At 48.7% G+C, this 23765-nt stretch overlaps 1 protein-coding gene across 1 annotated transcript; it reads right to left on the bottom strand.

The window, feature by feature from the left end:
- On the bottom strand, window positions 1–23210 carry LOC111858345 (lymphocyte antigen 75-like). The gene is made up of 35 exons (XM_023840027.2): window positions 22954–23210; window positions 21132–21503; window positions 19917–20090; window positions 19157–19318; window positions 18523–18633; window positions 17920–18060; window positions 17512–17703; window positions 16992–17143; window positions 16635–16742; window positions 16359–16447; window positions 16109–16278; window positions 15559–15758; window positions 15284–15426; window positions 14626–14707; window positions 14362–14433; window positions 14010–14121; window positions 13888–13923; window positions 13582–13751; window positions 12632–12696; window positions 11064–11140; window positions 10754–10887; window positions 10324–10429; window positions 10081–10235; window positions 9806–9932; window positions 9260–9477; window positions 6274–6436; window positions 5821–5982; window positions 5605–5727; window positions 5228–5413; window positions 4853–5076; window positions 2799–2976; window positions 2487–2648; window positions 1945–2067; window positions 1452–1619; window positions 1–1180 (listed from the first exon to the last, which is right to left on the bottom strand). Exons 1-35 carry the CDS (start codon window positions 23048–23050, stop codon window positions 1005–1007), a joined length of 5130 nt encoding a protein of 1709 aa, XP_023695795.2. The 5' UTR covers window positions 23051–23210; the 3' UTR covers window positions 1–1004.
- Between the last annotated feature and the right edge of the window lie 555 nt (window positions 23211–23765).

Raw genomic sequence — 23765 nt, 5'->3', positions numbered from 1 at the left:
TGTTCTTTAAAGGAAGTTTATTGGAAGACCAAATGGAGGCAAAAAAAAATAATTTATGTTTACGGAGCCATATTAATAGGAGTGTGACTTTGCAGGCTGATCAATACACGAGGAATGTCACTGCTAAGATTGAAAAGCATCTTTGGTTTAGATTTTACGGATATTTTAAAATAAGTTCAACTATTTACAAAAGTACCCACGACTGTACAACAAGTGCAATTTTAGGCATTTTTCTCCAAATATTTGTGCTTAAAAGTTCAGATAGTACCAATAAGGGCACAAAGTGAAATCTTAAAGTGCTCAGAACCTGCAGTAGTTTTAGTGCATATATCAGTTATATAAACACGGCCTATGAATGAACTTTTACACATGAAATATTTCAATCAATGATTACAAGGCTTGTGCAGGACGCGTGCTGAGTGCAGACTCAGTCCTATGGTTGGCTGTTATATGGCTTTAGATTCTGTAATTGTACACAACTTAGCAAAATGCAAATAATTCCACTTCACCATTTTAACACGTACCTAAGTCAAACCGCACAATCTGCTGGGACAGACAGTATTTCGATTTCTGCGAGTCGCAGCGAGACAAAGTTGCTGCTCATCTCTGAGTACTATACACTCATACAGAAGGGTTAAGAAATTAAAATTATCTACACTTATATAATCATTAAAATCCTCCACAGAAAAAATGACAAAATTACACAAAAAAGAAAAATTAAAAGAACATCCTCAGTGCTTCTGTTCAAAAGCCAAAGAAAAAACACCTGATCAGCTGCATAGTCATGAGGGAGAGGAGTGCAGTTGCTCAAATGACCTGACGTGAAGGGACATTGATGGGTGGGTGGGGCTAAAAGCAGATAGCAGATCCCCCTGTGAATGTTCTCCCCAGTGGAGCGTTGAGGGATTCTGGTGGCAGACACACCCGTGCAAGCTTCTCAGCCACCAGCTGACGTGACGCCAACGTGAAGGGCTTCCTTCCATTTCACACGTACCACAGGCGACTCACTCCGTCTGCGTTATGATGCTCGTGCTGTCGGCCTCGTCGAAGTTCCTCTTGTACCGCACTGTCGAGGAGAACCGGGCCCGGCTCTTCCTGTAGATGATGAATGCAGCCACGCCAACTAGTATGACGACGATGATGATGAAGAAGACCAGTGCGACCGGGGAACCTTTGGAGTCTGCGGAGCAAGCACACGGGATGGGTTACCAGATGGGACCGGCACATTCAGGGTAGCATTTGTGAGGTGGAGCTCGTCAACAGCCCCAAGGATGCCAGCCAACCAGAATTACCTGCTTGGCAGATGCCGTTTTAACTCCCCTCCACTGGGGAATTAACCGGTCGACCCGCTTGTACAAGTACAACATATTTAACAAAGACTTTAAAGAACAAGTATCAAAGGCGGAGAGCAGCCAGACGGGGCCTGACCAGGTGGACAGGGAGACACTCACAGGCAGGTGCTCTGCAGACGGCACGGCCAAGGCCTTCCCGGCAGCTGACGTGGCTCCATGCGCCTCCCCTGGCGGACATGAGGACGCCGCAGACGGGCTCGGTCTGCAGGCTCCCCGCCACGCCGCTCTCCCAGTTGGAGTAAACCTCACTAGCGTCCGCTGACTGACCTACAGCAGGAACACGGGGGAAGACACAGTGGTGATGCGCGTCTGTCACGCTTAGAATGAATACGCCATCTGTGCTAGAACACGCTGGGGGGCAGGGCAGCTTTCTGCACGAGGGCTAAGGCTGCTAACCCGTCACTAAATGTGCTTTTTGTTTCTGATTAAATACGTCTCCTGTTTTGAGGCTGACGTTTTCAGTGCATAGGACTGACCTCAGATACAGCCCACAAGCAAGGGAGAGTTCAAAACCTTTGGAACAGAGACACACGAGGGTACATGCAGATCTCCCACTTTGGGAAGCAATCCCACAGGAATCACTCCATCGTACCCGGGGAGCTGAGATTGGTGCTGATCCAGACGCGGCTGGTGATAAATGGGTTCTCCGACACGTATCTCGATACAAAGTCATTCTCCTTGCTGTTGTGGATGGCCAGCAGTTCAGCAGAGTTGCCTATGAGGGAACAAAATCCATGCAGATACAGTCACACTGCAACAGGATTTTCCTGCCCTCTTGTTTTTTGCAGCAGTCCTGCATTACAGTGCCAGTAGGGGGCAGAGTGGTTAAGGGCACTTACTCTTCTGTGCATATCAATGGCCTAGACACATGGCAAGAATTATTATACACTTACTCGATGGTCAGGTGCAAGCAAATTTCTTTCATATTAATTATAAATAATTTCAACATTTAACATCTTTATACTGGAAAAATTTCATATGACAACAGCAACTCTATGCTATTTGGCCAAAGTTTCAGATTATTATTGAATGGTCCATAGATAATGAACTGCAGCCTACAAATACTGTTAGTAACACCAAGTGGTCAGTGATCGGGTGCAGCAAGGTACTATGGGGGTTGGTGGTGGGGCCCACCTAGCTGTTTGCAGGCTGCTCTGGCATCCTGCATGGTGAAGATGCTGTAGTTGAAGAAGGCCATGTCGAACATGTAGCAGTATTCCTCGTACTGGACCCACTCAGAGGGGCCTACAGACTGGGGGCAGCCAGTTCCTGCCTCGGCGGACCGCTGGCTCAACCCTGTGGATGCAGAGAGCTCGGGTCACCTGGGGCAGTTCTGTGTCTGACCAGCAGGTGGAGTAGCAGTTAAGTGGGTGAGCGTAGTTCAGCTCTTGTACAATGTGTATAACATCACTGCAGCCAGCAGGGGGCGTCACCAGAGGTGCCTACAGTGAGCACTGGCATTGTAGCAGATGGCTCCCTCCAGCTTGGCCTGGCAGTCCACAAACTCCCAAGATCCCTTGGGGCTCAGGGACAGACAGTGGTCCTTCAGCTGCTGGCTCGGAACCTCCTGTGGTCTATAGTTGTATTCGGTTCCATCTGACCACTCGAAGGACTGACCACTCTCCTGCGGGGGGGGGGGGGGTCAAAGGTGACCGGTCACAGAGCTGACTGATGAGAGCTGACGGTGTTATCAGGATCAGGTCCACACGCGTGTTCATCATAAGCACATCACATAATCATGCTTATCACCTACAGTACTCTGCAGAAGTCTCAGGCAGTCAAAGGAAACGTTTAAGGGTCTTTACCTGTCAGGACAGTGTACATTCTCCCAGAACAAAATTCAACATTATAAAAGCATATGCAAAAAAACACAAAAAATAAACAAGAATTACTTCTGTTCTCTAAAAACTTTGCGGTTGAAGAGTTAAATAAGCACCTCTTCAGCTCCCAAACCTCAGGGGCACCTCAGCCGTTCCACGCATTTGCTAATTTCAGCACCAGCTCAATTAATTAACTTAAATAAAAATTTTGATGAGGTATTGATTAGATATACGAGGTGTGCTAGTGGTCGAGTACACCAACGTGAAGAATATTTAAACATTATTTTCTTTGACTGCCTAGTATTTTTGCACAGTACTGTACAAGAAAACACATCCAAGGACCAGTAAGTTAACTGCTGTTGTATTTTAAATAGAGATGGACATTTCAGGTCCAGAAAGTACAAATCCAGACCAAGATTTGAAGAGCTCTTTTCCAAAACGGAATAAATCCATTATGATAGTTTTCAGGAAAATTACATTTTTTACCTAGACCCACACAGTTTGTTAATATTTAATTTATCCTGCTAAAATGGTTGGCTCAGTCTGAACATGTTGAACGATGGTTGTTAAATCAAACAACAGTATTGTTGTTTTAAATTCAAAGTTTTTATTTTTTTTTCAAAAACACTAAATCCATCTATTCTTTTCCAAAACGCTATAAATCCATCCATTTATTTCCTAAAAGTTGATTGTTTATGTGTGTTATGTGTGAACATGCAACATATGACATCAGGAACTCATACAATAAATGAATGTAAATCAAAATAAGTGCAAACGCATTAAATAAATAAAATAAATAGTAACATAAACTAAATCGTAAAATAAAATAAATATTGGCAATTTCACGTTTCAGTATCGTCCACCACATGAAACAAATAATCCGGTGACAGCCTCTCGGCTTGACAGAAACCAGTCGAAGCAGCCTTGTTGCCACGCCCCCTCGTTACCTGAATAAACCCCGTTTGTCCGTCTTTACGGCTCCGCTCGCCCGCTCGCCTACGTGACACTTGTGTTGCTATCCCACAGTAGGTATTAACCCACCACCTGAGTGACAAACCTTCGTTTTTTGTTGTTTTGTTGTGGTTTTCTTTGTCCAGTCGGCGTTTTCTACCTCCAGCTTTAGGTCTCACTGGCTCATCGATGCCATCGAAAGGGTTTAAAACGCTTATTTTGAAGAGGACACTAAACAAGATCGCAACAAAACTATCGCCTCAGAGCGCCGTCAAGTTCGATTAAGTCACACGCTCACCGAATTCGGATTGGTCGAGAGTACATATGCAAAAAATAGGTACGGCGCTTATTGCAGTTTGGATAGAAATGGCATCTTGCAGTACATCTTAAACAAGGAAATATAGCGATTTGGCATGAAATGTTGATGGAGCAGTGAATAGGTTCAGTGCACAGCAAAATGGAATGACAAACTCATTTTTTTTTTAAATTTGGCGTTTATCGCGTTTTGGAAAAGAGCTCTTCATTTATTTCAACCAACCAGTTGAGTACAAAGAGTTACAGTCACACAGCACTCAACTGGTTGACTGAAACAAAATATTGCTCTGGATTTTTAATTTCTGGACCTGAAATGGCCACCTCTGACCGTAAACCATTTTATTTAGTGTCTGGGTCACAGCAGAAGCCCGTGGGCCTCAGTGCTATAAGCATGGACCTCACAGTGAGACCTACATTCTGATTGGACAGGCCGATCCAGAGGGGGAATCCGTCTCGCCTGGAGATGAGCCCCAGGTGGGCGTCCTGGGCGCGGTTGTGGACACTGGCAAGGTGGCCCCCCCCGCGCCCGCAGGCCTGCGCCGCCTCGAACCACGACATCCTACCCTGGACAGCGTAGTAGGTCCAGTTGCCATAGGCCCCGGTGTCGTTCGGCGATTTTTTGAACTCGTGTTTTGGGTCTTGGGAAAGGAGAAGCGCATTTTTAGCCAAGCTCTATTTTTGGTCTGAAGAATCACATTGTGCCGGCATTCAGCCGTCTGTTTAATCTTGCATTAAACACCCTCCGATAATCAGTCTGTTTCCGGTTGTCGGCACAGGACTGAAACTGACCGTTCTCGATTTTGCAGGCCACGATGCTTCTCTGCTTGAAGGTGGGGAACTGGGCGGGGTTGCTGAAGAGCTCCCAAAAGCCGTCCAGCCTCAGGCCCACCATGAAGGGCTGCGTGACATTGGGTCTGCCGTCCTTCCAGTTCGAGTACTGGACGTTGGTACCATCTAACCACTGAAAGCTGTTTGCTGTGCTCCAGAAAATGACGGGGGGGGGGTACAAATCAGAACAACAAGGCTGACGACTTCATCGAGCATCATATGATGATGATCGTCCGGACTGAACCATTTTCATCAGAGGGATGCATACTGTATTAGTAGAAATCTGATCATTAAAAAATACATTATACTCTTAGGAAGAGACAAATGCAGGAACTCACTGCTGCCAGATTTGATCATTCCAAGCCAGACAAAATACACCAGGTCCTTGAAATGCCCCAGCTGGTCCTTCACAAAGTGGTTTTCCGCCTCATTCCTGATGGTCAGTATATCAGCCTTGGGGTCTGAAATGGAGATTATAGACAAATGCTTCACTTCCTGGTCCTGTCACGGCCTCGCCCACGGTGAGCTCACCCTCTGAGGCGTGCGCCACGTACCCAGCTTGCTACACGTGTCGGTGGTGTTCCCGCCCGAGTCACCCCACCGCGTGGAGGCCAGCTGGAAGGTGTAACAGCTGTTCCCGAAGGGGATCCAGTTAGGGCCACTGCCCTTGTGCGAGCACCGCGCCCTGGGCTGCTCCGTCGTGCTGCTTGTCTCTTCTGCGGAAAGGGGGGAGCGGGGCTCAGCGGGTCGGACAGACCAGCAGCTGGGGGGTGCTAACCTGCCCCATGTACAGCTGCCATGGCATTAACTGCTAACATACCATAAGACCAGTTAAGTTAAAAACCAGAAAGGTCCACCTCTAATACAGTCATCTAAAGAGACATCAATCCTAATGACTTTTCCCCTCCATAGCAGCCATACAATATTTTACAGAAGCTATTTTAGCAGAAGTTCAATTCTACAACCACTATGCCCTCTGCTGGTCAGGAGGGTTACGCCGCACTTACCAATTGGGACATGGCAGATGGCCCCAGCAAGCTCCTCCATGCAGTCTGTGGCCTTCCAGAAGCCGTCGGTGTCCAGGTAGACGCAGTCCCCCGCCGTGGGCTCCGAGGTCCACCGGCTGAACACGGTGTGGCTGTTATCTGTCCAGTGGTAGTGGGTCCCACCCTTAGGGAGGAAGGGGGGGAGGGATGAAGGTGCTGTCCTGCAGTCTGGACCCTGCAGTCTGGCCCCTCACTTCCCTGATGCTTGACCGAATCAGAATGTCCTGGTTATTGGGAGGGTTGGGGGTGGGGCAGGACCCCAACACACATGACTATGAAAATGACAAAACCAACTGAGGCGTGGACACACCCTCCGACCCGGGGCCTTCTGTCTCTGCTAGGAGTTATCAGACTGCTTGTGCAGCTGCCTGTATTTGCCAGCACATGGCTGCACACCGGTTTGTTTTGGGTGCCCCCCCCCCACACACACACGTCAGGTAAACCTATCTTTATGGGGACCGCTCATTCATTTCTATAGGAAAAATGCTAATGCTAACTATGACAACCTTAACCCCTACCCAGCCCTAACCATAACCATAAGTAACCAAGCAAAATAAAGGAGTTTTTGCATTTTAAGTCTTTTCATTACAGTCACAGATTTTTATTAAATTGAGGGTATAAGGGTATTCATCAAGTTGTGGGGACATTGTGTCCCCATAAGGTAAGGTATACCCACTCGCACACACACGCACAAACACACACATGCACACACTTCTCATTTTCTGCTCCCCATTCTCACCTAGAATGAGACAGTAAAGCATCACCCCACCCACAGGAGCGACCCCCCCCACGCCGCCTGGTATCAGACCAGAAAGTGGGGGATGGCTGGTTTGGTGGCGATTTACCCCCCCCCCCCAGCATCAGGGCTGGCTGCCATGACAGCGCTTATCCTCTGGCGACGGAAGGAGGCCTGGGAATGTGGGAACCAGATCACTGGAGTCATGTGGTATTGATGGTTCAAACTGCCCCCGAGCGCTGACTCACGATGACTCAGCATGCCCCCGTGGGCCTGCAGATACTGGCAAGGCCTGTTTCACGCCGAGACAAGGAGGCCTGCTCTGAGAAACAGATCTGCCAGTCTTTGGAAAGGGATCAACAGCTTGGGCACCTTTCCCGGAAAAATACAGCTTTTCTTGGAAGAGGAAAGAAAGCAGAAAATGCTGGAAGCTACCAGGCTCCAGAGACCCGAGCGTGTTTGTTATGATGCATTTTTCCAATGAGCAGGATTGATGTACATCAAATTGCTCATTGTCCATTTGACTGAAGATTAAAGTATATTAGTGAGCAGCACCTTCGATCATGACTAAGCACCTTTAAATTTCTGAATTTATACTAAAAGTGCATCTATAGCTTATTGAAACTTAAATGTGACCTTTGACCTTCAAAGAACTTGCACCCATTGGGATTTCACCGAGCCTCATGGAAAATGCAGTCCCGCACACCAAAGGCGTAGATTTTGGTATGGATGGTAGGGACCAACAAATATTACGGGAGTATCCAAATTGTCCCTTCAAATATTTTTAGTGACCTTCAAACTTTTTCAGTAGAATTAAAGAAAAAACATTTCCTTCTGCTGACATTTGCTGTGCAAAATCAAGGGTGCACCCCAACAGTGTTTCCTTCCCTTCCATGTCTGCTCTTGCTAACTCATTGTTGTCCCCTTTGAAGTTCACGGAGATGCAGGATGGAACCTAGAAATACAAGGCCTACCCTACGTGCAGCTTCACGTTGCGTGAGGTTTCTGACTCCCAGTAATGTCTGGGTGCGTGAAGCCGCTCGAAACGAGAGCGCAGTGAGTGAGTATCGATATGGTTCGGTTTTTTATTATAATCGCACATCACAAGGATTTCACATAATTATGATCGGTACAGTTATTGCAGGAGGCGCGTTTTCAGTGGTTAATCTTTTGTGATAGCACAATATGCTAAACACATGGTGTCAAGAAACTTCACTCAATTTTACGTTCAGCATTCACTTCACAGGCAGCAAAGTCCCCCTATCTGTGGCTTTAGGTATCTGTGGTTTACTGTGGTCCGGAAAAAAAAAGAAAAAAAGAGAACAGTACGTCTTTTCATTATTTCGTCCTTTGACGAACTTGTACGCACGGGGAAATGAGTCACGCGGCGCGTCTCTCAGCGGAAACAAAGGGTAACGCTTCAGTCTCAGCTTCGCATTCGCTGTGATAGCATCGTGCATGTTTACACTAGCTGAATACATATATTTAGACAGTAAAAATATTTTTATCATCATTCATTTTTATATTGTTATTTTGATGTTGTGGGGACCAAACTCAATTATGATATTTGGTTACTTATGGTTAAGGTTGGGGTTAAGGGTTTTGCCCATGGAAATGAATGGAGAGTCCCCACAAAGATACGAGTACAGGTCTGTGTGTGTGTGTTTAGGGGTGCAGGGGGCTGGGGGCTGATGATTCGGACCCTACCAATGCTGAAACCAAACCTACGCCCTTGAACTCGCTTCCTCGCCATTGGACATACTGCTGTGTGCCAGCACTCCATATTTTTTTCATTTGGTGCCAGTCCTGGGTATGGGTGCCTGCAGTTGTACGCACTGTTCGTGCCCTTGGCATTTAGACTTATTTGTCTAATGTTAATTTCGTTTTTGCCTCAGTATGTCTGCAACAGCAAGTTAAAAAGAGGAACGGGGCTGCACGATTCTGGGTAAAACATGAGTCATGATTTTTTTAGAATTAGAATTCTTAGCATTAAGGGCATATATCTGGACATCGATGGTAAGGACATGTCCTACCAATACCGTGATAGTACCACGTGTTTTTGGGGGCGCGGGGGGGTTTGAGGCTGATTTGGTTCCTACCAATACTGATACCAAACCTACACCCTTGCCAAACACAGCAGTGCTCCAGATGCTCAGTACCTCCGTCGACAGTCTGACCTGCGGCGGGGCGATATCCACGAGAGGCACCTACGTCTTTGCTGACGAGGCCGATCCACATGGAGGTGTTGGCCTTGTTGACGGTGACGGAGAGGCTGGCCTGCTGGAAGGTGTCCGGCACGCTGGCCAGGTCCATGCCTTGCATCCTGCAGCTCCTCAGGGCCTCTGCCCACGTCATGTCGCCCAGCAGCACATGGTAGGTGTGGTTGCCCACACTGAAGTTCCTCTCAGACATGGAATGGTTTACTGGTTCTGCAAAACAGGGAGACCCGCAGTTTCAGGGACACACGCTTTATGGAAGTAAACACGCAGGAGGCAAAGTGACTAACAGGCCATCCCAACGACTGGTGTGTGACACTGAACCCTCGGCATCCAAACGAGCAGCAGAGATGCCTAGAGAAACATCGACAGTTTACAATTTACAGTTACGTGACTGAGCGTTTCTACCGGAGCAAAACTGCAGAAACAGCAGTTGGCCCCACTGAAGCTGATGGCCGCAAATAAAAATGCCAGCTCTTTAAACACCATGCCACTCTTCATCACCATCAGCGCCATGGTCACTGGCCCAGGACATACCCACCTATATAACGCTGGCACACGGAGACGTAATGCTGCTCCTTGCAGGACGCATAGTCCCAGGTGCCCATCATGGCCAAGGGCTCGTTGAACATGTAGGCGCACATCCCTATGCTGTCGGGCTCAAAAATCTGGCGTGGAGAGGAGAGGGAGACTGAGTCAGCAAGGTTCCTCCATCAGGGACACCTTCATGTTACATTCTGGGATCCTGTAGTATGTTTTATGGGAAGGAGGGAGAAGCCAATGTCGGAGAATGGGGGTGGGGCGGATATAACTTACGTTGACCACTATGGGGCGCACCTGCCCCAACAGCAGGGGGTTGAAGTTGAGGAAGTTGACAGAGGAGCCATCCACCCAGTGCGTGTCCTGCAGTCTCAGTCTCAGGCCTATCCAGGATTTCGGGGGAAGGTTCGGCAAGGCGGAGATGATGAAGTCTGAGGAGGCACAGCAAGACGATGGGACGGGTTTGAAACCGAGCGGTCCTAGTCTTCTGGGGGAGGGGGGGGCGGGGGGGTCACTCACCCTGCTCCACCTGGCTGGAGATGGTAAGCAGCGTTCCCATCATAGTATGGCAGTGCTCGTTGGCATTTTCGAAGGACGTGTAGAGAGGCCTGAACGGCGTGTAGCACTGCCGGCGCAGACAGACACCATCAGACGGGCAGGCCGCCCCCAAACACGATTAGCAGTCACCCGCAGGCTCCAGCGCATGTGGGACTAACCTCCCACCGGCCCTCGTCACGAAAACCCATCATTACCGCAGAACTAAATACATCAAAACCAACAATTATGGGACACTAATTGGAGGAAAATTATTACTAACAGGCTCCAGGCTCAAAGTGACCTTGCACTGGTTAACAATGTATGGACTGTACCAACAGCATTAACAGTAAAAATATCTAAGTGCGATTTAACACATGGTTAGAGGCCCAGGACCATGAGTCGGGGTTGCAACCTTGTCTCTGAAAGCCACGGAGTTTCCGTCACAGGGATGGCTGGTCGGAGGGGGCTTGTGGTCCTTCTCCACTGACGTGATGTTCAGCTTCTCACATATGAACGGAAGAGCCTGCTTACATTTGTAGCTGTATTCTGGGAAGGGGGCCAGGCATCACATCAGAGACAGTACATGAGCACGGCGTCGAGCGAGACGCTGGGGGCATGCGGGTGGGTGACATCATCCGCTAAAGAGCTTTCAGTCATGACACAGGAAGTGGCTTTTTTGTTCTGCAAAGAGGCTGAATGCAAATGGCACGTTTGCAGCTTACCTGGGATTATGGATGCCATGCTCAGTGACGAGCACTGGCCCAGGAAGACTGACTGATAGTACTGCAGGCGGCTTGATCTGAGGAGTGAGAATGATTATGGTGATTATCTGCAGAGTGTGACGACTTCGGATTCCTCAGTTAGAGGACATAGAGACAGGTGGGGCCCCTCCTGACAGCGTGGGGCCCCTCTGAAGTCTGTTTGGCCCCATGTGGGTTATAGCCGCTGTTAAAAAGCCCAGCATTTACAACAGGCAAGAATCAGTTTTAGTTTCAGTTTAAGTTTAAGGAACTATTTCTAAAAATAGAATGAAAGTTGAATGTGTCTAATTTTTAGAAAACCCTACATTATGTGTTAATGTCTTCAAAATGGGCACACGTTCCGGGAATTAGCGGTAAATTAAACAGTTCACGGAAATGGACAGAAATGGAAAATACATGTTTGTTTTCTTTTTATTTCAGTTAGTTTCGGAATCAGCATTTATAGTTTTTGTTTAGCTGGAATTGGAAATGGAAACGATAATAACCCTAGCATGAGTGTGTGTGTGAATGTATGTGTGTGTGTGTGTGTGTGTGTATAGGTTATGTATATACAGTGGAACCTCGAGTTTCGAACTTAATCCATTCCAGAAGGCTGTTTGAGAACTGATTTGGTTGAAACCAAATCAATTTTTCCCATAAGAAATAATGTAAATTGGATTAATCCTTTCAGATCCCCAAATGACAGCCTATTTAAACCTGTGTAAATACATACCTAATGCTGAAACCATAAATAAAAACTTCAGAAGCAATAAGTACATGAAATAAATTTAAATGTAACTGCAATTTCCCTGCACTGTGACGAGCTAATGACATACAATTACTTCCTTTTTAAGCCCTAGCGTGGTTCTCACGAGCTTCCTTTTTCATTCGCTGCTATCACCAACCTTCTCAGGACCCATGGTGGCTTACGTACAAAGATAAGAGCAACAAAAGCAAAAAAACACAAGAATATTCACAGCACAGCTCTGCGGAGATGTTCACTATGTGAACATTAGCAGTAGATGCATACGCACACGTTCTCTCCTTTACACATAAAAAGACACGTGCTTTGTTTTAGCACAAAATGGTTGGTTGGTCAAGAACCGAAAATATGGTCGACAACAGGCGTTCTTTACCGAACAGTATGAACCAAATTGTACAGGATGCAAGATGTTCGAGAACCATGGTTCCACTGTATTTCATTATGGGAACCAATTGTCCCCACAATGTAAAACAAACCTGCTATTTTGTCATCATTGGATCACTTTTTTGGTCCCCATAAGGGGTAACTCATATTAAAGAAAATCTGTGACTGCAGACAAAAAAACTAAAAATGCCAAGTCTTGTATTTTGTTTGGTTACTTATGGTTATGGTAAGGCTGGGTAGGGGTTAAGGTCGTCATTGTTGGGATTAGGGTTTTGCCCATAGAAATGAATGGATGGTCCCCACAAAGATATGAGTACAGGTCTGTGCGTGTGTATGTGTGTGTGTGTGTGCGTGTGTGTGTGTGTGTGTGTGTGTGTGTGTGTGAATGGCAGTGCAGACTCACATCATGGGATGGTTAGGCCCAGGGTGTTCCATGTCCACCCACCAGTTCTGCTTGCTGTCGGAGATCTGAGAAGACATCACAGACCATCACTTACACATCACACCACCACCCCAGGCCTACAATCCCAGCATGCTCTGCTCTCAGAGTTGCGAGTCGTGGTGTGCGATCCCCGTACCACTGAGCTAACAAAGCAGTTTTGTTTCTGGGGAAATTAAAAGTCTTGCTGAATAACCTACTGAGCATCATTCTCCAAATGACGGCCTCCATTCTCGTCCTTAACAGGCTCCACAAACAGAAACAAACAACAACAATAATGAAAGGAGCATAGTGAGGCCTCAGGATCCAGATCCCACAACACATGGTTCTGCTATAAGGCGGCAGAAACCATGTTAGGTAAAAAATAAGCAATAAAAACAGGGCGTGTGGAAAAAATTAGGGAAGCAGATCCCCCCGAAACACAAGCAGCAAACCGCTGACCGTTACGCATGATCTATCAGCTCAAGCTTGTCTTTGGCTTAAAGCTTTTCTCGAACATTCAACAGCTGAATATTTAATCCCCACTACAATTTGACGCTCCGTCCTCTTGTTCACTCATTTTCCCAGCGCTGGGAAGGTTTCAGTGTCTCTAAAACCAGGCACGTTGATGGACTGAGCTCACTGACCAGTGTGTTCCAACAAGACTCATGATAAACGTCAAGGATGAAATCAAATGAAAGTCGATGACAGAAAGGGTTTAGACATCTCTTCCATATGTACCGTGGATGAGCCAATTTGTGTTTTGCAGATCAGTGCTTCATGCATATTTCTACATACGCTTACTGTGCACATTAGTATCCAGCACTCAGCAACACCATCATCTGCCATCTGAACAGTCAACTTCCAGGCCCAGAAGACTAACCACAGTGTAACCTACTGCTCTTGTTGAAATGAAAGCAATGTAAGGACCTTGCCTTGGCTAATTGGTTATTGATCTGCTTCAAGGCATTAATAGTTGGAGGTTGTGCCAACTTGCTGTGGTTGAAGGAGCAGTAAAGGCTGGCCTCTTCGTGGGTGAGCGTGGGCTTGCTCACAAACCAGAACTCGTTCCCGTCGATGAAAATGGAGGTCTCGTGGTGTCCATCTGACGTAAACACACACACACCGGGATCCACATTACCTCACGGGGGGGGCAAACGGAGAACTTGCAAGCAAAAAACTTCACATCATATTCATGATGTTTGTGATGAGTGGAGAGAAACTGTAAGAGGAAAGCTTACCTGGATTGTACCATTCTGGGGTTTCTGGGGTTTTGCCTGGGGGGGGGGTTATAAAATGGAAGGGAACATCAGTTAGGTGGGGGCCAGCCAAGGAGCAGCAAAGCAGGCGGTGTGACATTTACCCCGTGGGATCTGACACACCCACTCGAGCTGGGCAGCGCAGCTGAACGGACTGGCATAGAAGGTCCTCAGCGGTAGGTTCAGGAATAAGAAGAATGTCGATCTCACCTGCATCTGTGTCGACACAGAGGACAGATAAGCGCAGGACAGGGGTCACAAAGAGACCCACGAGGCGCTCCAGGCATGACTAGCGTCGCCATCTCTGCTCCGGAAACCACCCGCGCGCCGGTACTGCATAATGTGCAACAGCTGCTACAATACGCCCGCCGACCCAACTGCACTTCCTGTCCTATCCATGTGGGGGCAGGAGATGCCTCTCGCCATAGCGGGGTCTGGTCTCCATATCATATTTACCTTGAAGGCTGTGCACTCTCTATTGTATACATCTTCCTCGAGAAACTCGCCCTGGAAGATGGAGGTGGAAACCTGCAAGAGGGTCATAGAGTCAGTTTCTAAAGCACCTTCACCACCATCTGTGAATTGGTCCCATTGGTTACCTCATTGGTACCAATTGAATCTAATCAGACCGTGATTGACAGCACACTGCACAGCGTACTGCAGCTTCGGTGACCACTAGTCTACACTAGTGACGGTTTGAGTGTGGCGCCCTGGACTCACTGGTCTTCCGTCGGACCACTCCCAGGTATCCTCAGCGCTGGGGTTTCTCCGGTTCAGCCCAATCCAGAAGTACCGAACATTACTGTGGGGAGACCAGGACAAGGTCTGAATAAGAAACTGTCGGTAAGAACGTCGCGAGTGTGAACACGAATCTGTGTGTGTGTGTGTGTGTGCGAGCGGGTTTGTGTGTGTGTGTGTGTGCGTGCGTGTGTGTGCGTGTGTGTGTGTGTGGTCTCCATGCCACCGCAATGAGTGCCAGAGCGAGTGCCATACAGGACTGTGACAGTGGAGCCTCCTGCAGGGGTGCAGGATCAGAAAGGACAAGCAGACATGCTGCACATGCGGCTGATCCACTCAGGCCTCCGTACTCCGCCTGCCCGGCCCTCTTGGTGGGAGGGGGTGCGAGAGCCAGTAGGGTTGGAGAGGGCTGAGCAACCATCCCAGCCTCCACATTGTTTACATTCTTCCGTTAAACAAACCCAGTTTGACAACACGCCCTGAAGTACGAGACAGGAGTCTGCCTGTCTCGCTGCGTCCGAACCTACTGAACACCGGCCGATCTCCTCAAAGCCAGGCTGGCACTCAGTGACACAAGACATCACGCACTGCCTAGCTCCTACCCTGCCCTGTGGAGGTCAAAGGTCACCAGGAGCCTGACCTGACAGAGTCCCTGAGGAGGTCATGCAAGGCCTTCATCTCGTCAACGTGGCTGACGCTTGCCAGGTGAGCGCCCAGGGCTTGGCAGAACTGCTCCGCCTCCTCCCAGGTGCGTTTGCGGCTCACCCTCTCCTTGTGGAAGACCTGCAGGGGGCGCAAGTGTCAGAGACAGCCATAGACACCACCCAGAGAACAGAAAAAAGCACAATGTAAACACATACTGCCCCCCCCCACCCCCAAGTGCCCACACTCCCAGACCCAATGGCTATTTTTTACCTTGTAGCAGTAGTGGACGTTGGGACTGGAGACCCACCCAGGACTGCACTGAAGGCTGAGGTCCGGTTCGGGTTCTGGCGGCACGTGGGGCCCGATTTCCACCTTGCAGATGGAGCCAGCCTTGAACGAGGTGCAGTTTTTCACCTCCCACTTCCCCCATGATTTGCCGGTGGACAGCACAGCGCAGCCCCCCACCAAATCTGCGAGCACGACCAGAAACACACTCGGTGGAGGGAAAGTGCGTGACAGAGCGGCGCCCCCGCTGGGCGGATCAGCAACACCGCGGCAAGAAGTCATAGCCCAAAATAATACAATAATACCAGCAGAGAGCCGCATTAACTTGTGATTAACGTTTGAAAGGGAGAACGGCATAGCATACTGAGATCTTTTTTCAGATTTGAGTGCTCATGCTCGTAACCTTTAATCTCGAGACTCAGCAATGCGTTTTCATAGCTACAGCAGATGGGCTTCCTGCTAGGGTCTCTCTGCCACTTCTCAGCCAATCTGTGTAATCCACTGCAGAGTGCCGCGTGACTCTCGCACCGCCTACCGGGCTGAAACATCTGCCAGTTGGTGTAGGTGACGCGGTCGCCCGGGCTCTCGCCCACCGTCCACTGGTACTCCCCCGTGTTCTTCACGTCCTGCAGCCCGATCCAGAAGTACGATTCGTTGGCCGTCTGGTAGTCCCGGATCAGGCTGTTTATGAAGGCCTGTTCAAATCTGCGGTGGACACGGTGCAGTTTGGGTAAAACCACGTCCAGTGGGGGGGGGGTCATGACTGCACGCTCGACCTCGCTCACCTGTTCATTATGGTGAGGTTACACTGGTCTTTGAAGTGAACCTCACTGGGGTCCACTTTGTAGCAGGCTTTACCGTGCCGTCTCCAGTCCTGAGAGACAGACGGAGAGACTTCAGCGCGGATCCAACGGGAGCGTCTCACTCAAACTGAGTCATACAGCTCCAGCAACAGAACCTGCTTGCACAGCTGAGCTCACGCTAAGGCAGTTTTGGCTTATTATTAATTGGGCTTGCTTATTTTATTTTCTGCCCCTTGGGACGGCCCGAACAGGACTTACCCCACCCTCCGGACAGCCAGTCATCAGCACGCTGTCGTTCACCTCTCCCTTCCTCATACACATGAATGCCTGTTTTCTCTCACACGGGACGGTTCTCCACAGGAGATCCTGTTCACAGAGAAGAGCGAAAGCTTAAGCTTCACAGTTTCTTGCACGAGAATAAACATTAGCTGGTAAGCAAGCTTCACACACGGGGATCAACACGAGTGTTTCCATATTAAAGCTCAACCTCATATCCGCATTTTACATTGACACTGACGTTTCATCTTTTCTATTTTAATATCACATGTAGAGTTTTTCCCCTAATATAGTTAAAGCGGTTCAGGCTTCGGAAAGGAAGGACAAAGAGAGACAGACCTTTCCGAAATAGGAGACACAGGTGGAATTCCCTTGCTTAGCTGGTTGGTTCCTGGCCCAGTAGGTGAAGGTGACCGGTGACTGATCAGTCCAATGGAAAAGGACTTGCTCATCGTCACTCCTCAAGCCGGTCCAGACGTCATAACTGTCATCTGCAATGACCAAGCTCAGTGTCGCTGCCTAGTCACAAGCCTGAGCACACCCACTCACGCCCACTCACACCAGTGAGGCAGACACAAACACCTGCAGGGCTCTGGAGTGCACTGTGCTTGTGGTAAGCAGATCTTACAGGCTGTCTCTGCTTGGGCCGTAGCACCACCAATTTACAGCTCCATCCTCCACACCAAAAGGAACAAACAGCCACAAAACTCCCCCCCCCCAATAAAAAAAAGATTTAATGCTATACTTAATCTTCCTTTCACTCCAAACGTATGCTGTAACTTATGTTAACCTTGTTGCTAGTCTTTACCACAACATAATATACTGAGTGTAGTGAGATGGGAATGTGGGCGGGGCCTACTGGCATGGAAGGCGGAGCTGAGCGCCTCCACGTGGGCGAGGCTGTTCACACTGAGCAGGTTGGCGTGCATCTCTCGGCAGCGCTGCTGGGCCTCAGACATGGGTAGTGGGGGCTCCCTCTCCAGCTTGTAGCAGAAGCCGTTCCAGGGCTGCCAACCCGCCTCACAATTCGTAGGCTGGTCCACCCAGCGGGCTGGGGGGAGCAATGACAGAGAAGGGGCCGAAATTCACTACGGGCCCAGGGGAACACTTCCTGGAAGCAGACACTGGAATCTCCATTTCACCGCTTATGACGACTGCATCAGAGGCAGCATCAGAGGCAGTATCAGAGGCAGCATCAGAGGCAGTATCAGAGGCAGCATCAGAGGCAGCATCAGAGGCAGCATCAGAGGCAGCATCAGAGGCTCACCTGATGACTCAGGATTTGTCCGGTTCAGGGATTTTTTGCAAATGTACGGCAGCTTCTGGTCACAGTCTGCACTCTCCCAGAATCCTTTGGAGTTCATCACCCCACAGTCCAGCGTGTTCAAGATGGCGGTGCTCGGCATTCCTGGGGAAAGGAGGCAGCTAGAATCGATGCAGGAACCCAGCTCACAATCGCCTGTTATCATCAATGTTTCATCTCCTGCAAAGCTGCTTACACTGTTATACTATATATATTTTTTTACTGACATACTTGGGGTTAACAGCAGGTCTCACCTTACGGGACTCGAACCTGCAACCTCTGTAGTCACGTAAAAACTGCAACAACACTGTCTCTCAGGAGCGGGGAGGACAGGCACGGCCCCACGCGTTAGTCGCATCAGAGGCGTCCCGCGTTCAGCCAGCCCATAAAGGGCACATTCAGTACACTGGTGTGTTATTCAACGTCCCTAACAATGCCCAGACGCCGTGTGCCCAGTGACCTCGATCTTAACAAAGGACTCCTTTGTTTGCGCCGCCCCCCCGCCAAGCAGCGGGTGGCGCGCTCCCGGGCACGGCCTCCTTGATGCGGCTCGGGACCGATAATCACCTTCTTCCCAGTGGACTAAGGCGAGGGGTGATCCGTCGGACCACTGCCAGCCCTGACTCATGTCCAGCTGCTCCAACCCGATCCAAACCTGAGTGGGAGAATCTCCCCCTGCTGGATATGAAGAAAAAGAAGCGGCATATTTACAGAGAGCCAGGGCGGCCTTCCTGATAGGAGGCCCGCCTGGGCTTTGTGCAACCACAGGCTGCGACATGCTACACCTGTCACTGCAAATATTATCACTATTATTATACATGTGTGATTAGACAGATTAGACAATTTGAGTTGTTAATGAGTAAATGTGGTGCCGCATGTGGCATCAGAAGATACACAGACACCCGGCATATCGGTGCAGTTCAAGTCGAGTTGCTCAACACCTCAGATACGCTGAAGCTTACTTTTAGCCAAAAGCAGCTTCTTTATTTGCAGTTAAATTCCTGAGTGCTGCTTAGTGTGAAAGTGCCAAACTGCAAATGGGATTTTCTGCAGTGGACCGGACTGTGGCTCTGAGGGCAGGTGAAGGCCACCCCGCCCGTCCCGTCCAGACCGCTGGCAGTAATCACCGGTAATGCAAATGGCAGAGTGTGAGGCATGGCGGTGCTCCGTAAGAAGGCCTCGTGTCTCGTCCGTCCCTCACCTGAAAACAATTCCAGCTCCTGCGGGGTGGTGATGCTCAGCAGGTCCGCGCCCTGACTACGGCAGGAAGCACGGGCTTCGTGCCAGGGGAGAGCCGACTGCAGGTTGTGCTGGTAGCAAGACCCCCAGCTCGAATTGTCCCATAATACCTTGCAGCCGATCTCTGTGAATGGAAAGCGGTCCCAAAAAAAAGTGAGAAACTTCGCAAAAGATGACAACGCACATACGCACAGTCGCTTATAACTGTCACATTATATTAATAAACAGTGTCAATCATACTGCGGAAGGTCTGTGAAGTGAAGCACAAGAAACAGACAAAGCGATGGGGTTCGAACGAAGGCAACGCGCAGTTTTAATGGTCCATTAAGCGAGGTCCCGCTAGACAGCCGGCGCCGTCCAGGATCCCGCCTCCCTTGCCTGTTAATGACGGATTACAGAGGGACACCGGTGAGCTAAGAGCCTTAAGGAACATTCCAGGTCCTAATGCAACCCTCTGCACGACTGGGAGTGAAACCTAAACTTTAACCAATAAAGAAGGCTGAGAGCCAGTCAAAGGCTGGAGTGCAATTCCGAAAGTGAAGGCAGGATCCGGAATTATGCTAAGGTAAAAGGAACATCTCTTACAGCTGCCCAACGATCACCAGAAGGCATTTGGGTGGTTATCTCACGGGTATGACACACATCCATAGTGATGGGAGCCCCCCGAACACCACTGTCCATATTGAACCTCTCGCAGTTGGACGGAGGAGGGGGGCACTTGCCGGGTTTGAGGCAGTGTCCCCACTTCCTGTCCACATCGAAGTCGGCGGTGGTGGAGCACCAGGAGAGCCCATCGTCCGGGTCGTTTGGGAGGCATCCATGGACCCAGCTGCCGTTGTAGAGAAAGGGGAAGCTGCAGGGTGCCCCGTAGGAATTCCCCAGGGTGGTGTGCATGACTATGGGGGCAAGTCAAGGGGAGGGGGGGGTGGGGTGAAAACATACAGCTTCAGCAGCGATGTCATCTTGTTACCCAATCTCCCCCCCCCCCTCACCACCACAGAGAACATCACATCACCGCAATGAAACTCAAAACGCTTCCCTAAACAGATTCCAATTTAAGAAAGGATCCCTTTCTCTTTGGCATTTGTGACAGACTTCTATTATAAGACAAAAGAAAGGAGAAACGCTACAGGGGACGGGGACAGAGCAGCTTGATAGCTTTTGGAGACCAAATTAACGAAGTGCAAGACTTCCTGTCAGCAAGGAGAACGTAAAGTTTCGTTTCAGCTGTAAAATACTTCGAGAACATTTCAGGAGAATTATTACAGAACTATGACAAAAACAAGTCAGTGTAATTATATATATAGCTCACTTAAAACAACTGGCAAAGATGAGATATACATTATCGATCCCTGGGGGAAATTCTCTTGTACAGGCACAATTGGGCTATATGACTCAAAGCATCCATGTTAAACAGCACTGTGCCAAAGAGACACTAGTTGCTGAGACCAAAGTGCCTTCTCTCTAAGTAACAGATAATGTTGACTGTGTCAGAAAGGCCTTTTCTAGCGTAGCTGATGAAGCAGCCAAGGTCCAACTGACACAGTCATGTGCCTGACTTTGCGTAAAACGAAAGCAAAAATAAAACAATGAAACAAATAAATTAGTAAGCAGTGCATTCTGAAAACCACTCACTAAAGGGTGGCACCACCTTACCAGTACAACAATATAATTTCTCATTGCTTCCAGAGAGCAAAGACACTAAATAACCTGGAAAACAGGGCAAATATTTTGGCTGCCACACTTTACCAAGAGTAAGAAAGTAGACTAACTTTTCACAAATACTTCAATTTCTGATATCCCTCCAACTCCATCTACACCCGCTACCAACCTACAACCTACACAAGCAGAGAACCAACCAGGCAAACAAGCAACCAACCAGGCAAACAAGCAACACAGCAGCCGGACCAGATGTTGCTGCATCACAGCTGACTGACCCTGGTAGGGCTGCTGACAGATACTCTTCGAGGACTTGCCCCTGGTCCACCGGTCGGCTGAGTCCCGCTTGGCTGTGATGGTGCCGTTCACCACAGCCAGGGCCATCCGGTACTCTGTGTGCACAGCCCCATCCAGGCAACGCCACCAGAGCATGTTGCCGGGGTCGCTGCAGTCGAGCAGCCGCAGCACCTTGTTGCGCACCTCCAGGCCCAGACACTTGGTGCTGGACACGTGGAAGAGCCGATGCTCAGTGCCCCACTTCCAGAGCTCCACCGGGGATCCTCTGCACTCAGCCACCTGCAGCTGCTGCTGCTTGTCTGCCAGGACGCACTTCCCTGAGCTGGCATGACGGATAGGGAAGGCATCATCACCTGGGAAAGAGAGAAAAGGAACTGACTTGCACAAGCCTGACTGTCCGTCGATCGGTCAATGGCTCCTATCCTGTATCTCTGAGACACAAGTAACCTGAACAGAGTGAGCTTTAAGGACAGAGACAGTCTCAGCAGCAGACCGGCACAGCTAGAACTGAACAGGACCATACATTTTAAAAAGGCAAGCACTTTTGTTGACATCTTAGGAGAACCTACAGGCCCACGTGCCATGATTCTTCAGTACACAGTCACTCCAATCCAAATTTAAAAAAAAAAATGCAGCCAATGATGAATCAGCATTATGATCCTGTAAATTATTCATAGACATCCCTGCTTGGCTAAAAAAAAAAAAAAAAAAAAAAAACGATTCTACTTGACTTTCAGCAACGAATTTCCAAGGGGGCAGGATAAACCGGGGGACGTCATTCTACTGAAATCTTGATTCAATTACAAAAGAACAACAAATTAAATTAAAGGGAGGTGTACATGCCCCTTCCTAATCATGACTCACTGATTACATATAAAACAGAAAAACGAGCATGATCACTACCAGTGAAAGTGACAAGTAGGCCTAGATCATCTTAGGGCAGATCTCAGGGCTGCGAGTTTAAACTGGTAATTGCAGGATAGAAGTAATGCCTGTAGTGATAGACGCCTATGTAAACAAAGTTTAAAAAAAACTGAGCTTAGGAAATGCTCTTAAGGAATTTAAGAAAATGGACAATCGTCAAATATAGAGAATAAAATTTCATCATTTTGAGGGAATATAAATCCTGCTCGCAAAGATCAGAGGAAAACAACGACCTCAAGCAGGAAGAAAGGAAAGCTAGAGCCAAATATAATACTATCTGGTAATATTTCTCCTCTTTTTAACCAAGTTCAAATGTATCAGCTAAATAGGCTTTTGGTGAAACATTCCGCAGCGTTTCTCGTCGGCTGAAAACTTCTAGCACAGATTTAGTCTGTTTACCTCGAACTGCCTGCCCGCTATGCAGATTAGACTATCGGATACAAGAACGTGCATTTTTGCATCTTTAAAATAAGTATATTTCTTCCTATTATTGATTATTTGTACAGCTTCCGTGCCGCGACGCCTCCATCTCCCCTCGGCGGGTTTCCAGCATATCCACGGCAAAAGAAAGTGGACTTTAATTTTTTTATTGGGGGCAGGGCCAATAATATGCAATAACATCAAATCATATACATTACGTTTCTTTGTACGCTTTCCGTCCTAAAGCGGAGCAGAATTTCGGTTCCCGGGACCAACGTCATGCGTAAAGCTTGCAGAGTCGATGCCACTTCTCGCTTTGTAAACACGTAACTTAAAACAATGCACCGTTAAAGTGATGTATATCCGTCATGAAGCTAATTTTATGGCATTAAAGGCTGAATGGCCAGGCTGACTCTGAGTGACAGCGAAGCGGTCGCACTTTCCGAAGCCCGATCTTACCAGGACGCGCCACAGCCGCGCTGTCGGAATCCGCCTTCAGGAGTCCCACAAGCAGGGGCAGACACAAGCAGAGCGCCGCCTGCGCACTCATTTCCATATATATGAAAGTATTACCAGGCTTTATCTATCACGATAACTTTAACACTTTGTCAGAAATCTGGCGCTTCAAAGACGAGCGACCTGCAAGGCGAAAATAACGACTTTGACAGCGCCGCTTACACCCTCCCCGCCTCGACTCGCTGTTATGGCCATTTTTTCCCCCCTCTCTCCCCTCCCAACGTTTCCCGCCCCTATTCATAGATACGCATCTGTGATTGGTCATCCGCTTCGGCGTCACGCCCGGATGACCACGCCTATATATAAATACACAAGAAAAAAAAAATCGGAACGCGTCTTCATGTTGTGCGGTCCCAGCCTTGATCACAGGCGCAGGTTCAAATTCATTATTCTGGTTGAATTTACATTCTAAAGACACAACAATGAAATATTGAAAGCATAAAAAACAGCTCAACTGTCACCACGACCTGAAAACCCAAACACTGTAAAGGGAGTCACATGGAAGGACGATGCGCGGCGCAGACAGTTTTATGTTAAAAATAACACCTCCATAGATGGGGGAGGGGAACCTAACACGAGTCTGTGCTTCGGTGGAACGTCCCCTCAACCCGGGGCTCCCTTGGGTGTGTTGGGTAGGGGAGAGCGGGGACAGTTGCAACATGTGGCAGTTGCAACACTGCAGATTTCTCCAATCAGAAACAAGCTAGAGTTATGACACTCACACTGCAAATGCTCAGTTGCACCCTCCGTCTTTC

Source organism: Paramormyrops kingsleyae, chromosome 16, assembly GCF_048594095.1.
Source record: "Paramormyrops kingsleyae isolate MSU_618 chromosome 16, PKINGS_0.4, whole genome shotgun sequence".
Classification (NCBI taxonomy): Eukaryota; Metazoa; Chordata; class Actinopteri; order Osteoglossiformes; family Mormyridae; genus Paramormyrops; species Paramormyrops kingsleyae.
This window is presented reverse-complemented; position numbering and strand designations above follow the sequence as displayed.